Source organism: Rhinolophus sinicus, chromosome 10, assembly GCF_057876585.1.
Source record: "Rhinolophus sinicus isolate RSI-liver-muscle chromosome 10, RSI-T2T, whole genome shotgun sequence".
Classification (NCBI taxonomy): Eukaryota; Metazoa; Chordata; class Mammalia; order Chiroptera; family Rhinolophidae; genus Rhinolophus; species Rhinolophus sinicus.
In genome coordinates, this window is record NC_142510.1 from 5,306,000 (window position 1) to 5,318,516 (window position 12,517).

The 12,517-nt window shown below is 50.3% G+C and overlaps 1 protein-coding gene across 5 annotated transcripts in view; it reads left to right on the plus strand.

Moving 5' to 3' along the window:
• MYH11 (myosin heavy chain 11) overlaps positions 1-12,517 on the plus strand; it is a 93,356-nt gene that overhangs the window by 37,355 nt on the left and 43,484 nt on the right. For 3 of the 5 annotated variants that reach the window (XM_074322777.2, XM_074322774.2, XM_074322778.2), the window contains exons 4-8: positions 277-304; positions 6,139-6,241; positions 7,885-7,905; positions 10,070-10,162; positions 12,266-12,329. In XM_074322777.2, the coding sequence (XP_074178878.2) occupies positions 277-304; positions 6,139-6,241; positions 7,885-7,905; positions 10,070-10,162; positions 12,266-12,329 (309 nt within the window). The remainder of the gene's footprint in view (positions 1-276; positions 305-6,138; positions 6,242-7,884; positions 7,906-10,069; positions 10,163-12,265; positions 12,330-12,517) is intronic. The other 2 variants (XM_074322779.2, XM_074322776.2) reach the window with 1 other exon arrangement.

Below are 12,517 nucleotides of genomic sequence, written 5' to 3' on the forward strand. Positions count from 1 at the left end.
GACGATCACTGCCTCCTGAACAAATGGGGCGCTAGCCTCTTTCTGGGGCTGCCTCTAGGACTCTGGGGTTGGGAGCAGTATCTAAAAGGGCCCTGCTGTCCTCTTGGCTTTGGTCTTGTCCCCTAGGCCCTGAGCAATTAGCCCAGCTGGCCCCCTGTCATCCCCTCGTCATCAGTGGGGCGAGTTTGCAGGAGCTGGAATGCGAGGCCCGGGGGCACCATATCCAGACCCTCAGCTCAGAGCTACTTCTAATTCCTTCTTCCTTTCTGTTTTCAGATCGAGAGGACCAGTCCATTCTATGCACGTAAGTGGAGCTGCTTTTTCTTCTGTTTTTCTGGAGTCAACAAAAGGGCACAGCTGTTTGATTTGTTCACCGTTCCAAGCGCCTTGCCCCGTATCTGGCACAGAGTAGGTGCCCATTAAGCAGTTGTTGAACAAAAGTTCTTGTGCTGAGTCAGGCACACCTAAATTGTCAGCGATACCTGGTGCCATCTTGTTCTGCATGCCCCCACACCCCTTGTTTAAAAAGAGCATTTATTGAGCACTTATTGTGCCAGGTCCCGAACTGAAGATTTTACATGCAGAATTTGGGAGACGAGTTTCAGTGAGGGGAACAGCAAGGCCCAAGGCCCTGCCTGAGGTGGGGACCACGTGCCTTTTAAGGGACAGAGAAGGTCCGAGAGGCTGGTGCCCAGGGAGGAAGGACATTGCGGGGAGGATGTGATTGGGCTGGTTCACACAGGGCCTGACTGGCTGGGGGAGGGTGAGGACCAGAGAAAGATGCGATCTTTCTGACCAATCAGGGAGGCCAGAGTGCCGCTTCAGGACATGCACTGATGCTGGGGGAGGGGTCGGGGGCGTTTGCATCAGTCACCTAGAAACAGTGCCTGTCCCCTGCATTCCCCACTTGGGTTGCTCAGACTCAGTGGCAGGAGACACTGGTCTGGGTCATCTCCCCTCCAGGGAAGGTGACTCAGGCCAATAGCTGTCTTCTGCCACTGTCCCCTGGGGGCAGTGCTGTTCCTGAAAAGCTGCAGGGCTTCTGAGGGGTTTGCATTGGGTGCTTCACCCACAGACTGCGTTCTTTCTCCACCTGGCACCCACCTCCCTTTATCCATTCCATCCTGTTTTGGAAAAGCTACTCTCTGGTGAAGGCCTACAGGTTCTTTAAAGGTGTTTTTGATGACCCAACGTGCTATCGAAGGGACATGGATATCGCAAGAGAGTAGCAGCTGTGGTTAGGTGGTCAGGCCTTGGAGGCACAGATCTGGGTTTGCTTTCCTGCTTTGCTGCATGCCAGCTATTTGTTCTTGGGCGATAGGTTAAGCCTGCACACCTCAGTCTCTTCATCTGTAGAATGGGGATATCAATTGTTTCTGCCTCCCAGGGTTGTTGGGACAACTGAAGGAGCAATGTAGGGGAGAACTGAGCATGGTTCTGAGTGCATAGTAGGTGGCCCAGAATTGTTAGCTGGTGTTCTGATGCGGTGGAGGTTAGAACCAGCTGGAGGTCTGCTTGTTGGAGGCGCAGTGGTGTGCAGGAGAGAAACCCAGGCTTAGGGGTCACACACTGGCTGCGACAGAACTCCTGCTTGCACAGCTCCAGGGATTCCCAAGTTAGACCTCTGTCTGAAAATCACAGAGGTCAGCAAACTGTGACCCCGCCCCAGACCAAATCCGGCCCTCTGCCTGCTTTTGTAAATAAAGTTTTATTGGAACACAGCCATGCCCATTCATTTCTGTGGCTGCTTTTGTGCTATTAATAGCAGAGTTGAGAGGTTGTATCAGACCATTTGTGCCCTGCAAAGCCTCAAGTAATTGCTATCTGGTCCTTTACAGAAAAAGGTTGCTGACCCTGCCTTTAGGCATATCCGTTAACTTCTCTCAGCCTCCTTTTTCTCTTTTCTTCTTTTCTACCATAAAGACAGACTAAATGAAAACTAGCCCCATAGTTGGCGTGCCCATTAAACGCTGCTTGCTACTGCCTTGCCTTTCCCTAGAACAGTAAAAATAAGAAATAATAATGACTGACCTTTAATTTAAATTAAATTGAAACTTAAAATACATGTGAACATATAATTAATTTTTTTCCCCTCCAAGAGTAATGTAGATAAATACCCAGAAGAGAACACTACGAAAACGTCACCCACCACCCAAGTCTAACACCACTAAACCTGGGTGTGGTTCCTTCTGGTTCTTTCCTAGGCAGTTTTAAACACAGTCATGAACTCAATTGTATGAATGTTGAACAGGATGATAGAAACAGAATCTATAAGCATTAGGGAATAAATGGTTATAAAAGTAATAATAGCTAACATTTTTGTGTACCTGGCTTCATTCTAAATGTTTTACGAGTATATATATTCACTCATTTAACCCTCATACAAGTGCTTTTTTATACCCATTTTATAGATAAGGAAACTGAGGCATTGGAGTTGATGGCTTGCCCAAGGTCACAGCAGGGACTTGAACTCAGGCAGTCTGGCCCTGGATCCCACTGTGCTAGTCTGCCCAGTGATGCTGCAGGGGAAGGAGGTATTGCTTATGCCTGGGGGAGCTGGAGGCAGTACTCAGAATAGAGGCGGTGCTTCACTGGGCTTTGCAGGGTGTGTAGGAGTTGGATAACCCAAATGCCAGGAGACCTTGCCATCTGCAGGGGTGGGAATCACATGAAGACCAGAGATTGAATAGCTCTGAGATTCAGAGCCAATTTTTCTTTGCTACCAAGGACAGAATTTAAGAATCTCTAGGTGGCCAGCACAAGAGCAGTAAGTCAAGCACAGGGCCCTCAGGGCAGCCCATGTCGGACAGCACAGGTTGTACCCCCATGAAGCCGGCGCTGCTGGGGGCTGAGGGTTGGAGCAGCCATTGGGGAGCTCCTTCCAGTCACTGGGGCCAGACGGACTGAAAGGACTTGGTGGTGGGCTAGTTACCAGGCCAGGAGGCTGTATACGGTCATCAGGAGTCCAGGTCCTCCTCTGGGAGGAGGGAGCTGGGCACCACGTCCCCTAAGAAATAGGACAGAGGTTTCGGTTGCTCAGACCAGGAAGGCATCTTCACCCCCAGAGTTCAGGGGTCAGAAAAGCAAAGATTAATGTCTCTGAAGCAGCCCTGAGTATATCAATCTTCAGACGCCCATGAGCCTGGAGCTTGGGGTGTTTTCTTTGGCAGAACCTCCCAGGACAATTTATTTTTATCAATAAAACGTGGAAACTGTCAAGCCAAGCAGCCCCCATGGGGAGAAGCAGATTCCCAGAGTCTGTGTCCCACTTCCCCTCCCCTGCAAGGTGGAAGGCCAGGGCCACAGCCACGGTCCTGCACATGCCAGTGTCTTTGTTGGAAAAGGAACGAGGTGGGAGAGGCTGAAGGCCAAGGCGGACAATGAGGAAATCGTGTAGGGAAGGGGAGGTGGGCCGTGTGGGTGCTGCTGTCCTGACTCTCGTCTTGGGTCTCGGTGGGCTCAGGAGACCTACGTGGGCTTCCCACACTCATGGTCTCTCCTTCCTCTTGCTCTGATCAGAACCTGGCCCCTTCAGTTTGTGGTGACATCTATCAAGTGTTCTGACATTAGCCTGATGGAAGTAATTCATACTCAAGTGTAAATGACAGAGTGACTTGGTTCATTGGCCCCTGGTTACATTTCCAAGAGCCTGTTGAGGCAAGTGAAGGCTCCTAGAATGCATGGAACAGCTCTTTGATGGAGTGGGGTTAGCGCTTTGCTCTTTTTTCTGCTGCATTCTCACTTATCAAAGGAGAGTGAGTAGAACAGGGGCTCTGGCATCAAGTAGACCCATATTCAGGTCTCGTTCCTTCTCCATTTCCTATCTGTGTGATAGCAGCAGCAGTTGGGACCTAGAACACTTTACTGCAAACTCCCTGAGCCTCGGTTTCCCCAGGTGGGTGATGGGGATAGTCAATCACTCCCTCCGTAGGTTGTTGGGAGGATTACATGGAAAGAGTTGTGAGCCCAATTCCTTTCCCCTTCCCTTCCGCTGGGCCTAGAACGCAAGTTCCTAGGGGGTTGGGAAAGTGTCATGGAACCACTCGTTAAAATGTAGTAGAAAGAGACCTGATTGCATTGGAATGAGAGACCTGACTTTCCATTCCGACTGTGCTCTGGCTTTGCTGTGTGACCTCAGGCAAGTGGCTTACCCACTCTGGGCCAGCGGTCCTCTTCTGTAATAACGTGGAAGTGATATATCCTACCTTCAGGATTGTGGGAGGGGAGGTAAAGGAGAGAATGCACCTGAAACAAGTAGCACAGGGCCTCTACTCCCCTCAGAAAGACCATTCTCGAAAAAAAAGTCCATTCTCTTCTTAAGATTAATTATTATTATTATTTTTTGGTTTGGAATTAGTTTTACCCTTTTAAAAAAATGGGTATAATGCCTCTGTGGTTCCCATTTTACAAGGTGCCTCTGAGGCCACATGGAATAATATGGTCACTGGGGATAAAGACCTTTGGGAAGGCAGAGGCCAGTGCTAAGGCTGGGCTGGTGTGAGACATTTATTTGTTCCTGGCGGTCAGACACTTGTTCCTGGCATGTGGGGCCCGTAGGATGGGGTCCAGCTATTAAAGGCACATGTTTCTTTCTTTTTTGTCTTTTCTTCTTCTTCTTATTTTTTTACCATGAGCAAAGTTATTAATGGGCCCTTGGCAGAGCAAATTAATTTCTTCATTTCCTAATTAGGAAGAAGAGCAGGGACGGCACTAGCGTTGGTGGCACTGGTTCAGCATGGAGAACCTTGAGCCGACCTCAGAGTGGGCAAATTCCTTTCCAGACTTAAAAAAAAAAAAAGAATCATCTCTTGCATTTCAGAAGTTTCAGTGAACTCAGAAAATGAGAGCGTCTAGGCAGAGGAAACAACGAGAAAAGAAAATGAGAGGATGAGAAGGAAGGAAAGTTTGGGTTGAGGCCGTTTCTTCCCTTTCGCTAGGATTAATGGGCGTCAGAGGCAGGGTCTGGAACTGTCGTGTGAAACAGTCCCACCACGATGACCTCTGGTGGCCAAGAGGGGCAGCGGGCTCAAGAGGGCCACCTTGGTTAAAAAAAAAAAAAATCTACCCTGGTATTCTAAGAATGCTCTCCTATCAGTCATTCACACCTTAGCATGAATTACTTCAGCCAGGTTTATCGTTTGATACTTGACTGAGATCATTGGCTAGCCACCTGCCAATCAGAGTGGGATTCTCCAGACGGTGAAGAGGCTTCCATCTGCCCGGTGACTGATGAGATCACCAGTTCTGTTTTTCTGAAAGAGGAGCTTTAAGACTTGTACCATAAGTCCTGATACTCTGAGAGATATTTATGTTCTTTCTGGCAAGCTGCCTCTTGCCTAAGTTTGCCATTTCTAACAGAGCTACTGATAGCTTTTAAAAGTATAATAGATAATTTGCAGTGAAACTATTCTGTATGATACTGTAATTAATGGTGGATACACGTCATCATAAATTGGTCAAAACCCACAGAATGTACAACACCAAGAGTGAACCTAAAGGTAAGAACTATGGGCTTTGGGTAATAATGATGTGTCAGTGTAGGTTCATCGATTGTGACAAATGTACACTCTGGTGGGGGTGTTGAACTCTGTGTACTTTTCATTCAGTTTTGCTGTGACCTGAAAACTGCTCTGACAACTACACTTATTTTAAAAAAATTTTAACTAAACCTACGTTTGGACCTTGGTAGGAAATCTCAGGTTTTCTCTTTCATTCTTTTCTTTTCTTTTTTTTTAAAACTTTTATTTATTTTAAGTGTGTTTTTCCAGGACCCATCAGCCTCAAGTCAAGCAGTTGTTCCGATCTAGTTGTGGAGGGTGCAGCTCACAGTGGCCCGTGTGGGGATCGAACTGGCAACCTTGTTGTTAAGAGCACCGCGCTCTAACCAACTGAGCTACCCGGCCGCCCCCTCTCTTTCATTATTTTCATCTGAATCCTCTCTTGCATCCTCTCAGGAGGAGAGATTGAAATATTGGACCAGGATTTGAGGTCCAGCCCGCTTTTTACCAGCGGTGTCACTTCCTCTCTGAGCGCCTGCGTTTTCCCATGTGGCAGATGGCGCAGAGCTGCAGAGAGGGACCCATAGAACCCCTGTAAGGTTCTTTCCAGTGGGGAAATCACTGTTCCCATGTCTTGCAGAGGTGAGTCTGGAGCCGGGAAAACGGAGAACACCAAGAAGGTCATCCAGTACCTGGCCGTGGTGGCCTCGTCCCACAAGGGCAAGAAGGACACAAGCATCACGGTGAGTGGAGCTTCCTGTCGGTGGCTGTGCCTTAGCAGACGAGTCTCTGGCCTCGTGGCCTGACGGAGGGACAGACAAGCACTGCTGAGGGGGCCGGGGCGCGGCGTTGAAAAGACACAGGCCCGTGTTTAACTGTCCACCACTGGACAGCACACAAGAGGGTTGTTTTTCCACTGGGGGAACCCGTTTGGGTCTGGGCGGTTCCTCGCCTCAGCCAGGATCATCGTCTGAGGGGTGTTTTGTGAGAGGGGAGGAGCCCCCTCCCTTCCACAGTGAGGCGTCTTGCTTTCCATCAGGGCTTCTCAATAGTGGCCCATTGTCACTTTGGACCAGGTAACTCTCTGTTGTGGGGGGGGGGCCGCCCTGTGCACTGTAGGATGTTTAGCAGCGTCCCTGGCCTCTCGTCACTAGACGCTGGCACCTGCTTGTCCCCCCACTTATGACAAGTAAACATGTCTCCAGACATGCCCGGGTGCCATCTGTGGGGCACGGTCACCCCAACTGAGAACCATTGCTTTAAATGGATTTCTGTGAACTCCCTGGAGTGTGGCACCCCTGTCAGTCCTCCACGTGTCCCTCCCTCTGACTGGGGCCCCGGGGATGGGGACATCAGTGTCACTCAGCTGTGGGCTTCGGTCTGTTGCCCTTGACCAGGCATCTGCTGTGTGCCAGGACCTGCCAGGGTGGGGTCCAGAGATGAGTCCAAGAGACACCGTCATTCTAGTCACGGAGCTTCTAGACACGTGGGAAAGAGAGTCATCCAATAATCATACACATAAACCCACCTGGACTCATTTGGATTAAGGGCTCGGAAGGAAAGGAAAAGCAGGTTTCTGGAAAGAGCTCTTTGTGGTCCATCCTTCTCTTCCTCCTCCTCCATCTTAGCCCTTAGCCTCTGTCCCAGAGGATGGGACAAGCAACGGGGCTGCTTGAAGGACTTGCCAGCACCTCTGTATGAAGGTTTGGGGCCGGGTGACAGGATGGAGGCCTGAGGACGGGTTGGGTATCACCAGTTCCTGCCACTCAGGTCTTGCTTCTGGCCTTCAGGGGTGACTCAGAGGTGATCGGGGGTAGCCACAGACACCAGCAGATCTGGGTGCCCTCAGGGGTCTGGAGTGGGCACCAGTTTTAGCTTCGGGAACCTTCCTCCCTCCAGCAGAGGCAGAAAACCCAAGGTCCAGCACTTCCGAACTGTCTCGGGCACGATATATTAGGAAGAACTAGCCCCACAGTTGGCGTGCCCATTAAACGCTGCTTGCTACTGCCTTGCCTTTCCCTAGAACGGTAAAAATAAGAAATAATAATGATTGACCTTTATCAAGTGCCTACTGTGTGCCACTGATTCCCCTGCCTACGTAAACATAGCTCAGACAGCAGCACACCTGATAACGGTCCCTGCAGTGACGAAAACCTTTGGAACATCTGGGTCTCTAAGACAGTAGGAAGGGGAGTGAGCAAAACAGAAAGAAACAGAATCAGGGAGAAGCCACTGCTGTCCTCGTCATCTTGGGGAATGCCAGCTGCCTGGGGATGGGGGTGAAGCGGGGTGGGGGGGGACCAAAATCATGTAATCTCCAGACCCTGATGTATGTGGGATTGAAATAACACTGACGTGTGCTTTATACTGTATTGTTCAACCACAGCAAGGCCCATCTCTTGCCTACGTGAGTAACTGAGAGTGTTTTCCTGGTGTGTATGAGAGGCACGGAGTGTATTTAGATCTGCATGGTCCTGTCTCACCCACTGGGTCCCATAGCTGGTGGTAGAACGGGCGAGGTCCCCGAGTTTCACAACCCAAACCACCCCATACAGTCCTGCGGGTGTCCGATGCCAGCGCAGTGTGTGGGGGCGCGTTTGCCACCCGCAGGACTCCCGTTGGAATCCCCAAGGTCGTCCTTTCCGCCTGGAATGGATTTCCCCAGTTCTGAATGATGATTCCCCTCACCCTTCCCACCAACGTGTCCCCCACCAGTACCCGTGCCTGGAATTCCCAAGAGACGTCTGGCTGAGCGTTTTAAGACTGTCCGGCCTTAAAGCTCCCCTGGCTTGAGTGACAGTCAGTTAAAGGCACTGCTGTGGCATGCGCCCCTCCCTCCGCCCTGCCATCAGCCTGGTCTTTCTCCCCTGAGCCCTGTCCCCTGCACACTGGTGTGTCTGCATGTGTGTGCAGTGCGTATCTCTGCATGCTGGGTGCTTCACTTAACTAAGGCTTCAGAGACAGGAGTCTCGGGGTTTGCGATGCACTAGCTTTGGTGGCACGGTAAGGCCCCAGCTATGCTCCACACAGCCGGCTCCTGCTCGGACCTCTGCATATGTAAACTCTAACGCAGAGCTTGGGGGGCTGGCATCTGGGTCCCAGCCTGGAAGAGACCATTAGGGGTCCTAGTGTGTACTAGAATCACAATCCATCCTAGTTAGACCCTGGGTGGCTGTGTCAGTGGATGGACCAGAAGGAGAATCAGGATTCTAGTTGGGATCTGCTCCTGTGTGACCTTAACCAAGTCACCTAACTTCTCTGAGTCACAGTCTCTTCATGCATCAAATAAGCAGTGTAGACCAGATCCCAATGTTTAAAGCGTTCCTGAGAAGGACCTTTTGGCCCAACCAGCTGGAATTCCCATTCTAGAAAGGGAACCTTTCACGGGGGACATTGGGACCCCAAATTTGTGTTGATAAGAGCAATCCCTTTAGACTTCTTCCCACTAGCCCAGGAAAGCCCACCATTTTCATTGTACATTTCCACGAACCCCAATTACAGGGGGTTCCCCTTGCGGCTGGATTTTCATGGATATGACACTGGTTTCATCTTTGAGAGCTGCAAAGGAGGAAGGCATATGAATAAATAAACACATAAATAAGTAGTAGCTTCCTGTTTTGTCCCTCTGGGGAAAGTTACATGATGCCTTCCTGGGGTACAAAGGAGCAGGCAGAAAGCTGTGTGCTCCCTTTTCCCTTCTAGAACCTTCCCCAGCTTCTTGTAAGCCCAGGGACAGAGACATCAGCAGAGAGAACAAGGAGAAATCCCTCTGAACCCATCACTTCCCAGGGAGGCCTCTGGGCCTGTCTGCAGCCACCATGTTTTTGGGGGCTAGGCAAGGAGCAGCTCGTTGCTTTCCTGGCATGACTTTCCTCGTTGGCCCTTCCCTGCCACGATTAATCACGTGACCGCATTTGTGCACAGGAGCCTCCTCAGAGGGGGCCAGTGGGCTGTGTACCGTCTCAGCTGCATTTAACCTGATGAATGGAGCTCAGGCAACCTGCTTTGAAGCTTTGTTCTGCAGTCGGTTAAACGTATTCCTGGTGGGTTTTACCCATTCCTTACTTGTCTTCCATAGGAGACTCCAGCAACCTAGTTCTGAGAAAGGAAAAATTGCAACTGAAAGCATCAGGAGGAGAAAGACTATAGTGGTTTAGCTTGAAGATGGCTGCTTGTTAAACAGAAGCAGCAACTGCCGTGTACACTTGGGCAGGTTGTGCACTGCACAACTCCGTGGAGCGCCATCTACGTGATGTAAATGACATCCCTGGTATTGTGCAGTGCACAAGTTCTGAGTGGCAGTGGTATTGCCTAAATGAGCAGACCCTATCTAGGAAAAAGTAGCCTTCCTGGGAAGCAGAGGTCCTAGCTTTCAGGAGCTCAGCCAGTTGCTTCTCTTCTGAAATTCTCGAGTAAATATGGACATTAGCCTTGTGGGCCCAGAGGAGGTAAGAAATAAGATGGAGAGAACCTGTGGGTTATGGCCTGAGTTTTGGGACAATATCCATCTAGGGCCGAACTGTCAGTGCCTGGGTCTCTTTCACCGGTAACTAGATGTGAATGAATTTTAGGGTGAGCTGGAAAAGCAGCTTCTACAAGCAAACCCGATTCTGGAGGCTTTCGGCAACGCCAAAACGGTCAAGAACGACAACTCCTCACGATTTGTAAGTAGCAAAGCCATGTGGGTTTTCTGGAAAAGGCTCAGGTGCCATGGTGTCCTCTCCTGCCTGAGAAAGCAGAGTGTGGGGTGGGGGAGAAGAAAGAAAGAAAGAAAGAAAGCAGAGTGTGTTTGCAGGGGGAGTCTGAGATGGAAGGGATATAGACGTCACAAAAGTGTTTTACTGTGTTTTCAGTCCTTTCTTGACCTTACAGCCCTGCAAGGGCCCCTCCTGGCCCTTGTCCCTTCCTTCTTTCATTCAGTGTTCATTAACAAATATTGCGAATGTATTGTGTCCTAAGCACTCTGTTAGGCATTTGACATTCATAGTCGATTCAGTGACTATTTACTGAGTACCTAGTAGGTGCTAGACACTCATATCCAATACTCATTCACATATTCAGCAAAACACAAATTGAGCACCTACGGTGTACCAGGCACATATGTGCTGCAGCAAATATTTATTAAGCGCCTATGGTGTACAACCATTCTGGTGGGCATTTTTTGGGCACAAAATTGTCTTATTGTTTTCATTTGCTCAGTTAATTTTTATTAAGCACCTACTGTATACCAGACACTGAACTAGGCTCACAGGATCACAGGTGAACAATTCAGATGTGGTTCCAGCTTGTGGCCTGTCTAGTTGGGGAGCCGACAGTCAGTGAAGCAGGAGGTGCCACACGCTTCCCCAGGCTCCAGGGGCCTCCCCTTTCTCACTTGAGCCTAACGGGAGCAGGAGAACCCTCAAAGTCGATGATCGATGACACCTAGACAAAAACTATTTTCTTGTACCAAAGAAGCAGTGGCCCCTGGAGGGGAGTCAGAGGGATGTTTGAAAGAGGGAATTCTGAGGAAAGACTGGTCTGCATTCCCGTCATCAGGGGGCCTCTGCTGATTGGAGGGTGTCCCTCAGAACTGTCACTCACCGGGATGAGACCCTGTGACAGACTGTGAAAACCTCTGCCCTGCCCCTTCATGCTGCTCTTCCCAGCATCCCTATGTCCTGCATCACATGGGGTCCCAGCCCTGTCACCCCCAACACCCACTTTTTATAACAAATATGCGATGTCCCCTTTCCTTTCATGGAGAGCATCACTTACTACACACATCAGATGAAAACACATCAGCAGCGTGATACCCTAACCATAATATGAAGGAGGAACAAAGCCAAACCATTCAGAATTAAAACGTGCATTTCAGCAGATGAGCGCTCAGGCCCGACGACAGAAGACGCAGTGAAATAGACCCTTGTATTTATATGCAGAATCACTGGGCCCATGAGTGACAGCTACAAATACAGGCTGAGACAAGGCGGCTTGTCTGGGGACTGATACCTTGGGATGGGATTTTCCAAAATGACGACATACTCTTGGGAAAGCTCTGAACCGAAGAACAATTTGCTCTCGAGTTACGTAGATGTGACGCTCTTCTATTAGAATAACATTTAAAACTTTTTCTGTGTGTGTTTTTGTCTAAAACAGGGTTAGGTTCCAGGTCAGCTCATTGCAAACAGGTTTTTCACTTCCTTGAATGTTAGGTGGGACATTTGAAAGTCATAGGGGATGTGGGCAGTGCTTGGTGTCTGGGACGCTCCCAGTCATTGCAGGACACCCAGCATCCTTCGCATCCCCTGAAAGGAGTAGACCCTCATCACGTGACAGCCCGTTGCCGTTGCAATGACTTTGGAGGGGATTGTGTCGGCACAGCTGAATACCTCAGGGTGGGGGAAAGGATGCGATCCTTTGCCATCTATCGGGAAAGTAGGAAAGGGCCGGCACTGCCAGATGCAGGAGCTGGCTGTCCTTGGTTCTGTCGTTCCGCTGAGGCAGAGGGCAGGGGGATTGGACGTCTTCTCCAATGGGAGAGATCAGATGAGCCCCCAGGTTGGGAACACGGCCCAGACCTGCCAACAGGACCTCCTCGTCCCAGTGCTGCAGATGGTGGTTCCTTCTGACAAGCAGGCCTGAGAGACCTGAGACTCTGCCCTGTGGACCGCCCTCCCCGCACCGCCCCAAATGCTCACTGACCTCTTCCTGCCCACTTGCCTGCAGGAGGGCATGAGGGGCTGAGGCTGGGGAACCGACCTTGACCTGTGCTTTCCTCTTGGTAGGGCAAGTTTATCCGTATCAACTTTGACGTCACCGGTTATATCGTGGGAGCCAACATTGAGACGTGTATCCTTTGCTGAGCTTGGGCCACATGGTACCCCCTCACAGCCAACCTGCCCAGAGCCTGAGGGGGCCCGAGAAAGGAACAAGCGCTGCCCGTCTGTCCTGAGGCTCTGGGGTGCCTTCCAGAACAAATCTCCCTTAAAAGCAGGCATTGTGGTGTAGTGGTCCCTGGGTTTGAGCTCCAAACAGCC